The sequence below is a fragment of the Nelumbo lutea genome, chromosome 8, assembly GCF_056320005.1.
Source record: "Nelumbo lutea isolate HS-2025 chromosome 8, American lotus-T2T, whole genome shotgun sequence".
Lineage (NCBI taxonomy): Eukaryota > Viridiplantae > Streptophyta > Magnoliopsida > Proteales > Nelumbonaceae > Nelumbo > Nelumbo lutea.
In genome coordinates, this window is record NC_142691.1 from 16530679 (window position 1) to 16551201 (window position 20523).

General features: G+C 37.5%; 1 protein-coding gene across 2 annotated transcripts in view; it reads left to right on the top strand.

Annotated features, from left to right (window-relative positions):
* LOC148843013 (uncharacterized) overlaps window positions 1-17077 on the top strand; it is a 30513-nt gene extending 13436 nt beyond the window's left edge. For both annotated transcript variants that reach the window (XM_088959876.1, XM_088959877.1), the window contains exons 4-10: window positions 18-746; window positions 1101-1379; window positions 1577-1738; window positions 1864-2802; window positions 2909-3124; window positions 10084-10344; window positions 16574-17077. In XM_088959876.1, the coding sequence (XP_088816002.1) occupies window positions 18-746; window positions 1101-1379; window positions 1577-1738; window positions 1864-2802; window positions 2909-3124; window positions 10084-10344; window positions 16574-16918 (2931 nt within the window). In that variant the 3' untranslated portion in view covers window positions 16919-17077. The remainder of the gene's footprint in view (window positions 1-17; window positions 747-1100; window positions 1380-1576; window positions 1739-1863; window positions 2803-2908; window positions 3125-10083; window positions 10345-16573) is intronic.
* The last annotated feature ends 3446 nt before the right edge of the window (window positions 17078-20523 follow it).

Consider the following 20523-nt stretch of genomic DNA (forward strand, 5'->3'; position numbering starts at 1 on the left):
TGTTTTTTGCTTGGCAGGTTTTGGCTTCTGAGGATGATCAGGATGCATTGTCAACAGATCCTGATGAACTTATTGATTCCGAGGACAGTGAAGGGATAAGCGGAGATGAAGAAGACATATTCAGGAACCTTCTTGCAAGAGCTGGATTTCACCTTACTTATGGAGATAATCCTTCACAGCCACAGGTTACTTTAAGGGAAAAGCTTCTGATGGATGCAGGTGCAATAGCTGGTTTTCTTACTGGGCTTCGTGTTTATCTTGATGACCCAGCTAAAGTAAAACGCTTGCTTCTCCCAACCAAACTTAGTAGTAATGACGGGAAGAAGGAGGTCACACGAACCGATGAATCTTCCCCCAGTCTGATGAATTTGTTAATGGGAGTTAAAGTCTTGCAGCAGGCTATCATTGACTTACTTTTAGATATAATGGTTGAGTGCTGCCAACCTTCAGAAGGAAGATCCGGTGATGATTCTTCTGATACAAGCTCAAAACTTTCTCCAGATAACAATGGAGCCATCAGTCCACTGGAATCTGGTACAGAAAATGGGGTTGCAGAATTTGTACAATCCCCTCTAATTGAGAGACTGGATTCCGGGGCAGAAAGTACTAATACATATGCTGTACAAAGTTCGGATATGAATAAAAATAACATGCTTGAAAAGGCAGTTCCTGGGGAGCCTATTTCTCCTCCAGAGACAACTGCAGGAGGTCTTTCTGTGGACAATGGTTTCATCCGATCTCCCAAGGTACACTTTTTTTAGTTGAACTGTTTGGATGCCTTGGGAAATGAAATGCTTATATTTTTCTTCTCTCCATCTCTTGACATAAAAGATATAACCACAATGCCCTCATCCAAAATGGACGTTTCCTGTTGTTAGAAGGGAAGGAAATGAGTTTATTCCTTGAAATCCTGAATTAATCTCGTTTCTTTCTCTGCAACCTGAATTGGCTTCATTTCTTATGGTGAATTTGTACTCTCAAATGCATCAGACGGGTATAATAAAATCATTTTGTTCTAGTTCCACTCTGAGATGCTGTCAATACATGGTTTATGAGCAAAAATTACATATACTTAACAGGTTGAGCAAATTTCTTTTCAGACAAAGTGGCCAGAACAGTCAGAAGAGCTTATGGGATTAATTGTTAATTCATTGAGAGCCCTTGATGGTGCTGTTCCACAAGGTTGTCCGGAGCCTAGGAGAAGGCCTCAGTCTGCACAAAAGATTGCTCTTGTATTGGATAAAGCTCCTAAACATCTGCAACCGGATCTTGTTGCCTTGGTGCCCAAATTGGTTGACCATTCAGAGCATCCACTTGCTGCTTGTGCACTTCTAGATCGACTTCAAAAGCCAGATGCTGAACCTGCACTCCGATTGCCTGTGAGTATTATTTTTTTATTGTCCCGTTGTCCTTTTTGGGATGTGATGTTAAGTTATTGTATTATGGACTATAAACATTTAGCAATATCATTCTTGATCTCATATTATTTATTTTATGTATCTCGTTTTTTAGTCAGTTTTAGTATTTTGCTGCCTCTGTAGATCAATTGCAAATTCTTTTTTTTTTGTCCTTTCAGGTTTTGGGAGCTCTTAGTCAATTGGAGTTTGGTAGTGAAGTGTGGGAACGTGTCCTATTTCAAGCTTTCAGACTGTTGACAGATTCAAATGATGAACCACTTGCAGCAACTATTAGTTTTATACTGAAAGCAGCATCCCAGTGTCAGCATATTCCTCAAGCTGTATGAATGCAGACACCTCAGTAATCTTTAATTGGATGTTTCCTTTTGAATTGTTTTATAAGGTATCATACTATCATTCTAAATGTTCTGCCTTCCTATGTTTTAAACTTATTTTGTTCTTGTAGGTAAGAGCTATTCGCACCCAGCTTAAAAGTTTAGGGGCTGAAGTTTCATACTGTGTCCTGGATGTTTTAACCAAAACTGTGAATGGCTGGGTTGATGTTGCTGAAGCAATGTTGAGAGATATTGACTCTGACTGTGAGCTTGATGGCAATTGCTTGACAACACCTTGTGGGCTTTTCATGTATGATGAAAACAGACTCACTGCTGAAAAGTTGCATGCAGTAGATGAGCAGGTTCTATGTTTGGGCCGTTGTTTTTCTGATATCTATATTCTAATAGAGATGTTATCCATACCATGTATTGCTGTTGAGGCATCCCAAGTTTTTGAAAGAGCTGTAGCTCGAGGAGCCATTGTGGATCAATCAGTAGCCATTGTCTTGGAAAGGCGCCATGTTCAAAGAGCTGGTATTAATTCAAGATCCATGGCTGAGAATTTTTTACACAAAGACACTGTTGTGGAGGGAAAAACTGATGAATCATTGCAGAGCCAAGAAGATGATTTTGCTTCTGTTCTTGGTCTTGCTGAAACAATGGCTCTCTCTAGAGACCCCAGAGTGCAAGGGTTTGTGAGGATGCTATATGCTATATTATTTAAATTTTATGCTGATGAGGGTTATCGTGGGAGGATGTTGAAAGGACTTGTTGACCGTGCTACCAGCAGTACAGATAATTGTCGTGAAGTAGATTTAGATCTGGATATTTTGGTTTTCTTGGTCCGTGAAGAACAAGGGATTGTCAAGCCAGTTCTGAGCATGCTACGGGAAGTTGCTGAACTTGCCAATGTTGATCGTGCAGCTCTCTGGCATCAGTTATGTGCTAGTGAAGATGAAAATATTCGTGCTCGTGAGGCAAGACAAACTGAGCTTTCCAATATGAGTAAAGAGAAAGCTATCCTATCACAGAGGCTTAGTGAATCTGAGGCAACCACTAACCGTCTCAAGGTACCTGATTTCTTGTCTGGACAGGTTATATGGATGATAAAATGCCATCATATGTTGCTGGTCTCATGGAGGTTAATAAAGGTAGTGTTTTTGATAAAAATTGCAGGCTGAGATGAAAGCCGAAATGGACCGCTTTGCACGGGAAAGGAAGGAGCTTTCTGAACAGATACAAGATGTTGAGAGCCAACTTGAATGGCTTCGTGCAGAGCGAGATGATGAAGTTGCAAAGCTCTTGGCTGAGAAAAAAGCTCTTCAGGATCGTCTTCATGAAGCAGAGGCACAACTTTCACAGTTAAAATCTCGGAAACGTGATGAGTTGAAGGTAAACTATACCCCTTGAAGTTTCAAGAAATTTTTTGCAGGTTTCAAGTTAAAAAATTTTTGGTATTGAGTGTGATGTATGGCTCATTGTGACACTAGCAAGTGCATTAGCCGTTCAAATAATAAAGTAGTGAGTGAAGTATCGTTCCCACGAGGATTTAGGAAACAAGTATCAATACTAAATTGAGTACTTCTTAGCTGATTAACAAATAAATCAAAACTTTAATGAAAGCTAAAAATCCAAAATTAAAATCTATCTAAATCATTGGTTCAATTGCCTTCAAATCAGGTTAGAAGAGTAAACAGTAAATTTCAATATCAGAATTCAGCAATCTATCAATTTGGATCATTCGAATAAATCATAATTGAGCATTGGTTTGGTGAAACCCTAAGGTCATGAACAACCTCTCTCAAGCACATGTTCATCCTATGCATGAGTGACAATTCTTCTATCTCTAACAAGAATTTAATCCCCATGCATGCATTTCTTCAAACACTTCTAAAGCATCAATTCAAAACTGAATTGATCACCAACTGAATTGTGCAAGTTATCTCTAATCTTGCATCCAATTAAGTTATTGAATAGTAGATCTGAATTCCTAGAGTCCCTCTCAAGCACTCTAGGAATTCCAAGCTTTAGATCCATTCGGCCAATCTGAAAATTGCAGATCTGAATTCTCTTTCAAGCAATTCAGATCTTGCAATCTCAGATCTGAGAATTCAAATCTGAGTTTTGAAGGTTAATTGGCCGAATTAATCTACAAAAACACCCTTATTCAAGAAACTCCAAGTACAATTCATGACCATTCGAATGAATAAAAAAGAACTAGATTGCTGAACTGAAAATTTTCAAGCTGAAATACATTAAGGAAGAATGGAAGAATGAGAAAGAAGAAAGAAAATATAACAAAGAAACAGAATTCAAATTAAAGGAGAATGAAACTACAATTGAGTTATTACAAAAGATCTTTGAATCACAAACCCCCAATTTTGAACTCACCTTCTCTTCTAGCTTGCTTGTCTTGAACTTCCTTCAGCCCTTCTTCTTCTTCTTCCTTGCGCCTAACCTTCTTTTCTTCTCTTCTCTCAAGGTGGCCGAACCTCTAAGAGTGGGAGAGCCTTCCTCTCAAGCAATTGAACCCTTCTCCCTCCTCCTAGAGGCCTCCTTATATAGTTTTTCAAGGGGGCTCTTGCCCCTTCTTGAAGTCTCTAGAATTGGGTGTATTACACCCCTCATGAACCTTCTAGAGTGCTCCTTCCTTCTCTTCAAGAAACTTCTAGGAGTTGCCGCCCCTAGCTCCCTTTGGGCTGCTATTTGGGCTGCAACTTAGCTTGCTTTTGAGCTCATGTAGGCTACACTCTAGGCTGTTCTTTGGGCTAAAAATGGGCTGGGCCGAAATTTCCTTCTTGCTAGGCTTCTTTCCTTGGGTTTTCCAAAGAGTTAGCTTGCACTACTTGGGCCGAATGAAACTCCCTTGCTCTCAATGCTGGACTGGGCTGAACTTGATAAATTTTGGGCGTTCTTTTCTTGCTTTTGCCTTCATTTTCTTGATTTGGTTGCCCCTGAAATCTTTCTTGCAATCAAGCTAAAATAGGGCAAAATCTAATTAAACCGGCATAAAATCTATTGTTTCTTTGATAATTCAACTTTGAAATGATTTTGCATGATTTTTTGTGGTTCAGTAGTGACAGATTCTTTCATTGATATTGAATTGGGAGTACCCCTGAACATTAGTCACCACATGCATTATACATCAAACTATCACTACATTTACTAGGCACCAATGTAGTTTGATTGCTTATTAATTGGTGTTTAAGGTATAGGGTGTGGTTAAAGATTATGGGAAGTATCAGGGTTGACTGCACAGAAGTTGAAGTTGAGGGGAACTGCCAAGTGGTGATAAACTGGTTGAAATATGGTGACATATAATGACTTATCAAAAAAAATGGTAAGGTGTAATGGGCCTTTTGATTTTTGCTAAGACATGCAAGAGCACTGGCTTTCAATCTGAACTGCTTGTTCAGGTGTGTGCCAATATAATTAAACATCATTGCCGATTCTATTCATAAAAAAAAAGACATCATTGCCGATTCTCTAGCAAGGTCAGGGGTATCAAGGGAAAGTCTATTTTGGGTGAACCAGGGCTGGGGGGGTTTGCAAATCTTTAAACTACAGCATAGATTGAGTAGGTCAGCTAGGTCTATGGTTTGTAAGTTGTATGAGATCCATTTGTACAGCTAACTTGTTCTATCATTAGTAAAACTTGGCGTGCTGTTACATGTCAAATGGGTCCGCTAAAATAACTAATTAACGAGTTCAACAGGATACAAAAACAGAAATATCCTGTTTTGTCTGCTTAGGATACATGACATATCACATATAACCATGCAGATGGCTTCTGTTATAATATCTCTAATTTTTTTTTGTGAAAATTTGGCATTGTTATAATTTAAAATATCAATTTTTTTTCTGTGATGTTTTATCATAATATTGATATATTGAAATATTAGAATTGCCTCTGATCTTTCCGATCTTTGTTGCACTTTAGATAGTTCTAGGTAGCTATTTCTTTCTTTTGTTTTCTTTGAAGAAGTATTTTATTGTATTTTTTTTATCAAAGTATTTTATTATATTCCTTTTGGTCAAAAATATAAGCACATGTACATCAAAGTACTGTACATTGGGAATTTACAATAGTCGGTATTAATTACTTTTATTGTTCACAAAAAGAGTATCTATATCAATAAAAAGTAAAAGAAAAAGAAAAGAATTGTAAGGAACTCTCTGAAAGGGCTTTTGGATCACTATTTATGTGCCAGAGGGTGCCCTTCAATCTCCTTTGTACTGCATTTTCTGAAATTGCTTCATTCTCAAAGATTCACGCATTCCTTTCTCTAGATATAGCCCATATTAATGCAGAACAGATTATCTTACTAGCTTGCCCCTTTTACTTAGCCTCTTTACATATCAACCACAGAACAATGACAGAACTGATATGGGGAAACAGCTTTTCTCTCGAAAACATTGTAAGACCGATGCCCACAACTAATAGCTATTTCTGAATCCCATTAAATGGGAAACATTGTTTGAAATACTGAAAAACTTAGGATAAGTTGCAAATCATGAGTTCTACAACTCTATTAAGATTCTTTTATATTTATTGGGTTCCATATTGATATTTCATTCTGCCACCAAATTGGTGAAAGAGATGGGGGCCATGTCACTGTAAGCCCAGTATCCCTAAGTAGAGCAGGGCCCTTAGATTGTGGTGGGCCTGGTGGCCACTTTTTTTTTACCATAATGAGAGGATTAGTTTTGGTTCTGGGACTTATCAGAGAGAATATTCTCCGTACTAGAGGTGTTTGATATGCTTTCTGATTGAGGCTTCTATGGCTATTGTATGGGAAGGGAAGTCCTGGAACAGAATTAGTTGGGAATGGGATTAGAGTTTGGGCTTTGGTGGTTTTCTTATGCCAGTAGTAAAATTTGTTCTTTGTGATTATGCCTAGTTCAATCTGTGACTAGAAGTCTGAAGCAAAAGGCTAGGTTACAAGTGTTTCTTTTTTTTTTTTTAGATCAATAACAAGAAACTTTATTAATGAAATAGATGGAGCATTAGTGTTTTTAGTGAAATAGATGGAGCGTTAGTGTTTTTATCCTTGAAATTATGGGTTGGGAATGTGGGTGAGGTCTATTATTTTTTCTTGTCATTGTTAACAGTCATTGAGGGTGACCAGGGTTCAAATCTTGGAAACAGCCTGTGTATCTGCAGGGGTGAGGCTGCATCTCTCCCTCTCACAGCCGCATTGGTGGGAGCCTCGTGCACTGGGATGCCCTTTTTGTTGACATTCATTTTTTCAAGGCCAACTTTTCCCAAGTCCCTTATCTTAGTTGTAAAGAATTGATAGGTTGGAAATTTTGGCATGGAATGCTAAACAAAGCTTAAAAAAATGCTAAGCAAAGCTTATGGCATTACTTAGGGGAGTTGAGCTTGTCAAGCATCCGTTGTTCTAACTCCATTTCCATATAACATGACCTTCAAACAAGGTGAGGCAGAATGGTTTGCATGGAGCCATGCGGACTAGCTTATTTTCTCAATGAGGTAAACAAAACATGGAGATTAGACCTGGCAAAAAGTTGACCCAACCTGCGAACCAGACCAACTCAACCCGAAAAAACAGGGTTAGGGTCTCATATTTAGCCACCTGAATTTGAGAATGATCAGACCCAATCCGACCCGGAAAAAACTGGGTTGGGTTGGGTCATGGGTCAACCCACTGACCCGATTGTTAGGTCTAATTGGGACTATTTATGTATTCTTAGAAGCTTTCTCTCTCTCATTTTTACTATTTAGTCTTTACTCTATCGTTTACTCTTTGAATTGTAGAATGGTCAAATTTTTTTATTTTATGTTTGGGATTTTAAGGTTAATTCCTTTAATTTTGACATTTTCATGTATTTTTTCTTTATTTTATAAGATTTCTTTTATTTTTAGGGATGACCCGAATTGACCTGTGGGTCAATCCTAACCTGAACATTTAGGGTTAGGGTCTAGCATTTGCCAACTCAACCTGAAATTCATCCTGATTCCTGACCCAAACCCGACCCACCCAACCCAATTGCCAGGTCTAATGGAGATCATTTCAGCCCATTTGAGATGGATTCTGACAGGACAAATTGCAAAAACTGATGAGTTCACTAAATCAGGGATTCAGAGGGCTTTTTAGTATGATTACAGTGCATTCTTTAACTAAATTTTGAGGATGGCTGCCTTCCATATATATTTTTTTGGTATAGACTTGTATATCTTCTTATACTCACCTGTTTTGATGCAAGACCATAAAAATGGCTCTCTTTCCTCAAGAAAATATGGCATGGAATGAGGTAGGTAAGTAACAAGCAAAAATTGTCACCTGAAAGATTTATGAGGGAAATCTCCAGTGGAAGAAGCTTGTGTATAACTCCATACCCTTTCTCCTTTAAGTGGGCAATATTACTGGTGACAGAGGGTTTGTGTTTGGAAGGTGGTTAATGTTAATGGCTTCATGCTCATTAAAGTTATACGATTTCAAAATTAACTTGATCCAATCACTCTACTAAGAAAGGCACCTAACTACCTACCTCGTTTCACAAATGACGAATCAAGCTAAACAAAATGTGGATAGTGCTAGCAATAACTCCAATTTGTCCCCCTGTTTTCTTCTTCTACTCAAGAGAGGGTAGTGAAGTTAAACTTTGATGGCAGTGCTTTAGGAAATCCAAGTGATGCTAATATTGGAAGTGTGATCGGGGGAGGGATGGTACTGTTTGCTGGATCTTCAGTGGTCCAATTGGGACAGCTAACTCTACAAAGGCTGAGGTGATGGCAATTCTTATGGATATTTGAATTACTAAAGGCTTGGGCCTTATGAGCATAACCAATGAAGGTGATTCTGTGAATACAATCAAACGGTTAAGGGAGAAGGATGGTGGTCCTTGGAGGTTGGCTCACACCTGGCCATGGCTAGAGATTTATTGAGCCTCATGGATGTAAAACTCACCTGGCTTCCAAGAGAGCAGAGCAGAATTGCAGATAGCCTTGCAAAGTCTGGGATTAACAGGGAAAATCTTTACGGTGATAATACCCTTCCCTTGTAACTGAAGTGTGTCTTCTTTATCTTCTGCATTGTACATCTCCTCGTGTACTCTTTTCGGTTTAATGAATCCAGTTATCTTTTCTCAAAAACAACTCCAATTGGAATTTGGTAGGTGGTTAATGTAGGTGAAAAGGGTTTATTTATTTATTTGATAATTAGGTTGGACCATAGGAATAAACTAATGTGAATTAAGGTTTTAAAAGAGCTAGGGGCAGCTCAACATGAAATGGGCTGAAGTACTAGGGAAAGAGCTGAGAACTCTCAATTTAGTAGAAGATATGACCCTTGATAGGGTGAAATGCTGATATAGGGTTTGAATAGATAGTTGGGTTAAGGCTTAGTTAAGTTGAAGTCGGATCAATGTTTAGAAATATACTTGAATTTTGGGAAGGTGAAGAGATTGACTTTGTACTTTGATATTTGGAATGGCCTCAGTTCTTGTGTCTAGCACTGAATGTTCGAGATGACCGGCAGAGGCTACCTGATGCAATATTGCCAAGCACTCTATGCTAAACAGAGTGACCTCACTATTTAGTTCTCATGAATTAAAGAAAGTCCATAAGTGTTATTGATAAAAAAAAATAATAATAAAGGAAGTCCATTAGAAGAGTCTTGAACAGAAAGTAAAGAAGATATATTGATTGTAACAACCCATTGGCTTTGCTGATAAGAAATAAACATCAACCTTGGGCCTCGTGATTGTTTTCATCTTCTTAATCTCAATTTATTTACTACGACACTACCCATCTATCCATTTTCCCATTCCCTCTGACTTGCTCAATGGTGAGAAAATCATCATCATCATCATCATCATTTAAGCCTTGTCCCAACTATATGCGATCAGTTACATTGGTCCTGTTTTTCCATTTTGTTTTGTTGATAGGGCCTAATTTGCTCTTTAAATTTGAAATTGTTGCCTTCTCATTAGACAGGAAAAACATGAGTTTTGAGCAGAATCTTGCAGATTACACCAATTAAAACTAATTACTTTGTACCTTGGAATCTATACTGCATTTCACATCAATTCAGTGGAAAATTCACTCTGCTCATCATTTACTGTAGCAAATTCTACATAATTTATATTTAATATTTAGTCATCTTTGGCTCTTTTTCCTTAAAATGATATGATTGGTGGCTTATTTGTTCCAGATGTTTTTTTAATCAGCATTCAGTTATCTATTGTAGATTATGTTTATGAACTTTTGCTGTTAGTTTCCCTGGTAAATGACTTAATTCTACTGCATAGCTATTAGTTCTAGATTCCTGCCATTTTACTGTGGATTGAATTCATGTCATTACTGAATACAATCTTCTATGTTACAGAGAGTGGTGAAGGAGAAAAATGCTCTTGCTGAAAGGTTGAAGAGTGCAGAAGCAGCACGGAAAAGGTTTGATGAAGAATTGAAACGTTATGCCACAGAGACTGTAACTAGAGAAGAAGTTCGACAGTCACTCGAGGATGAGGTCCGAAGGTTGACTGAAACAGTTGGACAAACTGAAGGAGAAAAGAGAGAGAAGGAAGAGCAGGTTGCTCGATGTGAAGCATATATTGATGGGATGGAAGCAAAATTACAAACTTGCCAGGTATTGCTTTGTTTGATTTGAAGCTATCAAATCTAACCATTGGGCAGCTACATACACAATCAAGTTTGTTGCAAGTGTGACTATTGTTTTTTTTTTTTATCAGCAAAATGAGAATTTTATTCAATTAAGAGAATTAAATACAGAATTACAGCAATTAGAAAGCAGACATTGCACCAGAAATTGTTACAATAAATCCCAAAAAAATCTGCTGCCTTTGAACTCCCTGTTTGGCTAGAAAGTTAGCCATTGCAGGTGCAATTCCCCTGATCCATGTGAGTGTGGCATTAAGTTCCCTTGCTATGCTTACTATCTCCCTTAACGGATGTCTATGGGTCCAAGTAACATTACCACTTGAATTGGTCCAAGATATCACTATTTTTCAGTCCCCTTCTATCTCCAAGTTCTTAAGACCTGCTTGCTTGGCAAGTTTTAACACTTATAGCAGAGCTAATAGTTCAGCTTTTAAAGAATCACCTTCCCTTAAAGGTCCTGAGTACATAGCCCATGCTTTGCTTGAGGAGTCTCTAATCACACCACCAATGCCTGCCATACTCAGGTTTCCTATAGAGTGCCCATCAAAGTTCAGGTTAATCTTGTTGGGACCTGGGGGCTTCCACTCCATCACCTTTCTTTCTTTCTTCTCAGTAATGTGTGCTACTTCAGTCCATGCTCTTACTATATCAGAAATTGAGAAATTTTGAAAGACCTGGAGTGATTTCACCCAATGTGCAATATTTATCTTTATGGCCTCCACTAGATCTTCTTTTCACCTATACTTCTCATTGAATATTCTTGCATTCCTTTCCTCCCATATTTCCACACCATCACTGCCCTTACTGATTTCAACATAACCCTTCCTCTTTTTGTTGGCTGCCTTAGAAAGTTTGGATCAAAGAGGCTGTCTACATCCTAGAGAGTACTCCACCTGCAACTAAAGAGAGATCAAAAGGATTTCCAAACAAAAAAAAAAAAACACAAAAGGCCAATGGATCAATAAATGGGGTAGGGATTCACCATCTGCACAGCAAAGAGTGAACATATGAGGGGAGAGGCATTTATTTGGCCTCCTTTTTTGAAGCATGTCACAGGTGTTCACCTTCCCAAGAAACACCTCCCAACATAGAACTTGAATTTTTGGTGGAATGGGCTTGCTCCAAACCTCTTTCATCGAGAAATTCTCATCTCCAATGGCCCACTAGGAGTTTGTACAAGGGTATTGAAGAAAGAAGCACAGGTAAAGGTGCCATCAGAAAGATCAGGCCATACTCTAGTGTCCTCCAAAGATTGAACCAAGAAAGCAGACTTAAGGGCATCAAGCAAACAAATAAGAGATTAACATTCATTATCCCTCAAACCCCTTCTGAAACCAAAATCCCAACTCAATCAAGAGTGAGAAAAGGTGAAGAAATTTGAAATGGGTTGTAACTTGTAGTTAGAAACTGAATAAAGAACAGTAAAAGGGAGCAAAAGGAGTATCACCCAACCAAAGAACTTCCAAAAAAGATAAAAAAAGATAGGAATAGGATATACCTCTTGTATTGCTTTCCACAGAGAGCTTGAGGAAGATGTGGAGGCTATGTTTGCTTCCCAACCATTGTTCATCAGCCCGTGAATGCTTTTCTATCACCTTATGCCACTTTCTTGTGAACTAAGTTCCCCAATCCTAAACCTCCCTTATCCTTTGTTTTGCTGACTTGTTCCCACTTTACTAATATAGTTGCATTTTGGACATTAAAAGCCTAGACTTTGTAAATAGGGATGGTTAGATGTGAAATAACTCTTATGTAATAGAACTTGCATATGGTTGTCAGTTTAGCCAATTGGCAATTATATACCTGATCAACTTTGGTGTGACTATTGTTAACAAATATAGTTATTATAATTTGGACTTTGAAAGCCTATGCTCATTGTAAATGGGGATTGTTGTGTGTGGAGGAATGAAAAGGTCTAGTAAGAGAGGATTCATTTGTAAATTGGATCTTGAAAAGGCCTATGATTTGGTGGACTGGAAGTTTGTATTGGAGGTTATGCAAAACTGTGGACTTCGGGACAAGTGGTGTAGTTGGATCTTTGGGTGTATCAGTACTTGCCACTACTCTATTTTGGTAAATGGTACGGTGAGAGACTTTTTTCCAGCTTGCAGGGGTGTCAGGCAAGGGGATCCACTTTCACCCTTCCTTTTTACCTTAGTAGCTGATGTGATTAGTAGGATCATTAATAAGGCTGACAGCAAAGATGCCATTAGGGGTTGGAGAATAGGGAGACACCAAGTCCCCGTCACCCACCTTCAGTTCGCAGATGACCTAATGTTTTTTTGTGAAGGAGGTATTAGTGAAAAGGTAGCAAACCTAAAGGAGATAATAAAAGGATTTGAAAGTGTCCCTAATTTGAGAATAAATCTGGAAAAGAGCTGCATAGCGGGTATAAATTTGGAGGTAGGGGAGGTCGAGGCTATTGCGGAGTGTCTTGAGTGTTCCACCTCTGCTTGGCCTATGTCATATTTAGGGCTTCCTTTAGGGGCAAATCCTAGTGAGAGTAGATTTTGGACCCCAGTGATAGAAAAGTTTGAGAAGAGATTAGCCTCATGGAAGAGGAACTATATCTCTTTAGGAGGGAGACTTACCCTAATAAGAGTTACCTTGGCTAACTTACCTACCTATTATTTGTCTGTCTTTAGGATACCAGTTAGGGAAGCCAGGAAACTGGAGAAGTTGATGAGAGACTTCTTATGGGAGCCGGGACAAGAAAAAAGTGATCACTTGGTTAATTTGGAAATTGTGTGCAGAAGTAAAGAAGAGGAGGGCTTGGGAATTGGGAGGGTAATTAGAAAGAATCAAGCTCTGTTAGGGAAATGGTTGTGGAGATGGCCTTTGGAAAGAGAGATTGTGGCATGAGGTGGTGGGAAGCATTTATGGAAGGTCAGAGAACGGATGGGATGCTGGTGTATCGAGGCAAGCTAACCTAGCAGCACCGTGGAAGGCTATTCACAACACCCTTCCTCAATTCCTCAATTTTATCATGTTTGTTTGGATCCCTCCAAGCCAGATAAGAGAGTTTGGACTCCTAGACCCATTGGAACTTTCTCTTGTGCTTCTTTCTTCAAGTCCATCTCTCAACTTTCTTCTCACCAACCCTTTCCATCTAAAGAAATTTGGTGCAGGCCAGTCCCCCAAAAAATTATGGCTTTTTGTTGGGAAGTATTCCATGGGAAAGTAAACACTTTAGACAACCTACAAAAGAGAAGACCTTTTCTCTGTATTTCTCCTAATTGGTGTATCTTCTATAGAGCTCACGGTGAGGATTGTTACCATCTTGTCCCTTTTCTGCAGACCTTTGGGCTTGGCTACTTTCGTTGTTTGGGGGTAGTTGGAGTCTACCAGCAGAAGTTCACATGCTCTTCAACTATTCTACCTTTTATTGGCCTACAAAAATAGGGAGAATTATGTGGAGATGTGCTCGTGCTGCTTTGACTTGGACTCTTTGGGAAGAAAGGAATCTCAGAATCTTTCAAGACCAGGAAAGGAACAACCAAGATTTGAAAGACAGTGTGTTAAATCGGGCAATACATTGGCTGAAGACCTTGGAAATCTTCCATCAATTCTCCTTTAATGACCTTTGGAGAAATTGGTCAGCAGTAGCAAGGTGCTCATCTTTAAAGGACAAATCATTTACAAGCTGGTCTCCTCCACCCGAAGGCTCAATAAAGTTGAACTTTGATGGAAGCAGCATGGGTAATCCAGGATTATCCGGAGTGGGGGGTGCTTTGAGAAATGAGAAGGGAGAGATTTTGTTGCTCTACTCAAGTCCCTTGGGAATTGGGAACTCAATCAGGGCAGAACTCTTAGCTGCTGTACAAGAGGTGCAATTTGCAAACCAGCTGGGGGTATAACACCTAATAATCGAGGGGGATTCCAAAGTGGTGGTGGGTTGGTTAAAAAATTCTGAAGAGGCTATGTGGCGATACAAGAATGAAATGAAGAAATTTAGTTGGTTGACAAGGAATATGTTGGTCACTGTACAGTGGGTGGGGAGATCAGCAAATACTTTGTCAGATGTGTTAGCTAAGCAAGGGGTAAATAGGGAAGAATTATTTTGGGCTCAGTTGTGATTATTGTTTTTCTTTCCTAGTTTAGTTGTAAGACTCAAGGAGGGGCTGCAGCTCGTGCCTTTCGTTGGGATGCTGTATGAACTCACTCTAAAGTTGCTGAATCAATAAACTTATTATTATTCATCAAAAAAAAAACTTTTATGTAATAGATTTATCAAAAAAAAAACTTGTATGTAATAGATAGTGGTTTCTCCTCGCATATGTACCTAAATCTAGGTCTGTCAACAGACTCTGAAAATCTAATACCCAATTCGAGTCCTAATCCAATTATCCTGGTTCTGGATGTTAAAACTTGCATCCAATTAATAATCAGATCTGATGGGATTCAACCTTAGTCATTCAGATTAAAATTTGAGTCCAATAAAAAAAGTATCATTTTACATATATATGTAGTATAATTGTGTGTGTAGGTAGATGGATAGATGGATAAATATAATTATGTTTGATATCGGATTGAGTGCGGCTGTAGATGGTTCAATCTGATTACAACCCTACCTAAATCATATCCAGTTATTATTTGAGGAGATTTGTTTCTTTATTTTATTTATATCCATGTGGTTTTGTAATTTGTTTTTTTATTGATTGTAGCCCAAGGCTTTAATTCTGAACATTCTGTATGTTGCAAACCTAGTAGGACTTTCAATTGGTGATTGGACCTTTGTGTTCCTTTTCATATATTGTTTTTACATTTGGTTTGTAGGCTTTTGATTTTTATCTAGGGATGGTAATTTCTGACCTGATCTTCATAACCCACTCTAGTGACCCTCTTATAACCCACTGACATTGGCTCATCTAGGTTGGCATGTTCCATCTCATATATTATTTATTACATTTGGCTTGTAGGCTTTTGACTTTTATCTAGGGACGGCAATTTCCAGCCTGATCTACATAACCTACTCTGGTGGCCCTCTTATAACCCATTGAAATTGATTCATCTACTTGGCAGGTTCCATCTCATATATTGTTTTTACATACATTTGGGTTATAGGCTTTTGACTTTTATCTAGTGATGGCAATATTCTTACTGATCACATAACACACTTTAGTGACCCTCAACACATCTAAATTGACTCATCTACTTGTCAGGTTGTATATGGGTTGAGCTTAGGTGTGTATTGGGTCGGGTAGTGTACCCCCAAATCCCCCTCCCCCTTAATGTGGTTGGGTTAGGTTAGATTGCAACCCATTAGGCCATCTGTACAAATGAGTATGGCTGGTTAGTGGGTCAGTTGGTCTTCAAACTGCAGCCAACTGAACCAATTGCTACTCCTTTAATCTACTCATTCCTGATGACATGGGCACTCACGAGTGTGTGGTGTTTGCCCAGCAAAAAAAATGTGAAGTGTGTAATGTTTTGGTCTATATTGCAACTATAGCCCCAAAATGGAATGATTTTATTCCATTTTCCTGGAAACCTCAACTTTCCTTGCCTGCAATTTACAGGGGAATGATATGGTTCTTAGCAATGTTATGTGGACAGGTACACGGAAATCTGAATCCGACATGTCGGATGTAGCTGGGATTCTGACTTGGCAAGACAAAGAAACAAGGACTCATGGACATGTCTGTAGAAAAGCATATACTTGAAAATAGTCCATATTTTGATGAATTTCAACATTATAAACTTATAGAAAAAGGTCTAAAAGATGATCTTTATTACTCAAAAACATTTTATATGAAAAATGGCATTTATTGTGTACATTTATGTCAAATAAGCAAGGGGGAAAAAAAAAAAAGAAAAATGTCATATAGAAGTGTCCTTCAAGGCTTCAAGTGTCCATTTAGTGTTGGAGTCTGGCACATGTCTAACACAGACACTTGTCCATTTAGGAATTTAGGAGAGTCCATGCAGCACTGGTTGAGTATGCATTATCTAGGGCTTTGATGTAAGATTTCCTACACGTTTGTTGACAAATGTGTCATCTTAATTTTGAACTTTGAGCTAATCTTCATCATCTTAATTGTGAAGTGTGAACTTTGAACTTTGTTCTAATATGAACATAAATTGAAGTTTCAGAATGACCTTGGGTTTTTTATGCAAAAAGTGAGATATCTTCTTTTCTGATTTAACTCGTAAATATGATAATGTGTTGAACTGTGTGCTCTGTCTTTGTTATGCAGCAATATATCCATACTCTTGAGGCTTCACTTCAGGAGGAAATGTCAAGACATGCCCCTCTCTATGGTGTTGGCTTGGAAGCTCTGTCAATGAAGGAGCTGGAGACTCTATCCCGTATCCATGAAGAAGGGCTCCGGCAGATCCATGGACTCCAGCAGCGAAAAGAAAGTGCTGGTGGCAGTCCTCTTGTGAGCCCCCATGCCCTGCCCCATTCTCATGGATTATACCCTACAGCACCAGCACCCATGGCGGTTGGACTGCCTCCTTCACTCATTCCAAATGGCGTTGGGATCCACAGCAATGGGCACATAAATGGTGCAGTTGGACCCTGGTTCAACCCAAGCTAAGTTGAGGACCAGAGTCTCCTGTAATTCTTTGTAAGTGACAATGATCGACATTCATCTGGTTGGCCTCTGTTAAATCAGTTAGTTTAGTAAAAATTTCAATATGAAGGATTTTGTCATTCTTATAATTTTTCATTTGGGGTTTTCCTTCTTGAGTTGTCATCTGTTGGCATTTGAACTGGTAGGGCCATTGGGTCGGATCATCTGTCAAATAAATAAGAGTAAAGAAAATGCATAGGATTCAAGAGTAAAGGAGAAAATGATAGTTTGTAATAACCAAACGCGAGAACATGGGATTCCAGAGGTTCTACGGTTGCAAATGCCGCATTGATTTACTTCATCTTTTTTTTTTATAAGAAAAAGCATGTTTAGAATTTTTAAGAATTTGATGTCCTAAACTGGCCTGGAACTTGTTTCTCATTTATGGTCGAATTAAGTTCATTTCTTAAAAAAAAAAAAGAACAATTGCACATCCAATACTTTGAGGGGCATTAGACAAAACTCTCCTTGTTAGTTTTACTGCTACACATGCTCTGAAAATGAAGATCCTGAATGATTTGATTTTCATCACATCGTAAGGAGAATTGATACCCATCCCACCTATCGGTATTGGTTGCGTTGCCCTGCCCCCTCAACCTTTAGTTGGTTGAAATGCTTGGGTAAGACATTAAATTGAGTCTCAGGAATCTTTAAATTGAAATGCTTGGGTAAGACTTTGATTATCACTTTTAGCAGAAACAAAGCGCAACCCAATCCTCTGGCTCTGGCCAAGCGAAGGCCTGACAAAATGGCAAAAGCTTTTGAGAAGATAGCGAATCTCGGAATGTCAGAGACTGATTGATTTGGGAGGAAAGACCCATTATAGTCATGATTCCAGTTTCGGTCAACCTGTGACCCATTATTTTACAAAGGGTAGCTGAAACCTCAGAAGTTTTGGGATATTGCTAAAACTTTCCCTGAAGTTTGGTAATTGTAATCATGTCCCTTGAATTTTTTTTATACAGTTGCAAGTAGACTGCTTCTATTAGACTCTTCAAAAAAGGAAATGTGAAAATGTCCAAAATACCCATATGGTGACCATTCAGGCTGGTTCTATAGAAAAAAAATAATATAAACTTTATTAAAACAAAAAAAAAGAATTTAAAGTTGTTTTGCATTGATATAAAGGGCAAGTTTCAAAAAAAAAAATTAATTTCAAAAAAGAGATTGGAATGATTTTGGATTGCAATTTTATGTAAAGAAAACTTAGAAAATAAATATTTTGGTCAAAGCAATTGAATGGCTATTTTGGACATTTTCATGTCTTTTAGATTCTTGGTTGAAAATTTACATTTACAATTATTTGGCATTGTTTCTAGAGTTTGTACACATTGATCTTACACCTTGAATTCTTACATTAGGATGCAACTTGGATTTCATATTCTAAAATATTTGATAGGACAAAAGGAAAATTTAATAAATCAATCGTAAGGCTAGTAATATTGTACCGAACAGTCAAAAACATGATAAATAATAAAATTGACAATATTAGATAATGAATTTTCTCAAAAGAACCTAAAAGTGGTTATTTTCCAATCTTCCTATTGGAAGACAGCTTGGACAGATGGGCTGATGAGGTTGGTCTACCGAACTACAAGAAAGGAAGAATCAGAATACCCGGGATGCTGATCTCGGGCTGGGCACTCCAACGCTTAAGCCAGTGATGAGAATAGCAAAGAGCTTGAGAGCAAAAGGTGAGTAGTTTGCATAGATTCCGCATACCATGTGAAGAAGTGTTAAGGTCCTTTTATAGGCGTTGGGGTTCGAGTTTTGTGTCCGAAACATCCGGGCACGCTGACCTTATCAGTTCACTATCTTCGGGATGCGTTCATCCCATGTCAGTAGTGATCCTCATCCAGTCTCTTTGAGTCATGCGAGAGCTAGGGTCGTCCACACTGGATAGGTAATGTGTCGCTGCCTAACTTGGAACCAAAAGGTATATTACCCCAAGTCGAGGACAAGCTAACCTCCGAGATCGTTGGCTAGCTCTCCCAAGGTGGTGTGTGCCGCCCTGTTGGGGGGCAATCTACTGTCCTCTCCAGGTCGAGATGTAAGCTAGACAAGCCAGTTTAGGTCATCTCAGATCTAATCGACTTGCTCCACGTGGTGCCAAGGTGTCACCAGATGGTTTGGGCTTGCCACATGTCTCTTCGTGGTTGGTTGGTCAAATCACCCCTACCAACAAGGATTAAAGTATCGGTATTAGGTATCGTATTGGACAGCTTGGATATGGGTACAAATACGCCTTCGAAATACATGGATACAAACAAAAAATATGAAAACACTTGGATACCGCTAGGAAAATGCATATAAATTTCATAAGTATATTAATACCACTAAATTTAATGTCAAAATAACCATAAATAGTGTATAAATACATTGGAGATGTATATTTTAATGGTATATATAAATACATACATTACAATTATTATAGTAGGATGCATATATATAATACAACTTTATTGGTAATACATTAATCAAGAACCCAAGGTATATATTATTTAGACTTTTACAAATTAATACACAACCATTATTATTTTATTTTCTATTAAAGTCCAAGGAAAAAACATATGAAAATATTATATTTGAATTATTATATCAATTATTTTATATTTATCTTTTTTTAATTTTTAGCATTAGCAAAAAGGTCAACCAAAAATTTAATTCTCAAATGTTTGGTAAATAATATTTTTATTTTGTAAACAATAAATATGTTAATATAAACTGTAAATTAAAACATCAATTAATAATTTACAAAAATATATAATCATAAGATATATCAAATCTATTAAAACTTTGGAGATACGTATCATATGTAAATTCATAATTTTTAATTACTAAAATAATTATTCCATTATTATTATTTTTATTTCTTTAAATTATCAATTTTTGAATATAAAAGTATATTAGTGGATTTAATAGATTCAATTTATATTATATTTTCAAATAATTTGTAAATAATATTTTTATTTTTTAAATAATAAATACATCGTTATTTAATATAAATTAAAATATTAATTAATAATTTATAAAATTTTTAAGATACATACCATGTACAAATTTATAATTTTTAAGTACTAAAATAATTATTTTATTTTTAATATTTTTATTTTTATAAATTTCTTGAGATTAAAAATCACTTTTTGAGATAAATGTGGATTTGATAGATTATTTGTTCTATTAATTTATAAAATATTAATTTTAGATATTATTCTTTTTAATTTATAGTTGGGGTGATTGAATATAATGTGTTATTATATGTTATTTATTTGAATTGGTTGTGAACATTAAAGTGCATAGTTAATGTATTTCATTTACTATCATAAAACGAGTGTTGGATTAGTGGTTAATGACACATTTAATTGTTGGGCATTGGTGTCTTCCAATCAGCCTCCTATTGTTATAATGTGTTGTTTGATGCATCGTTGGTACACCTTCATATCGTTGATATCAGACCATATCGGCCAATACTATACGATACACACCAATACCGTGACATATCAGGCCAATACGCACAACTGGATCCTTCCAATCGCGCATGTGTATCTAGTATCGGGTGAATACTTAAT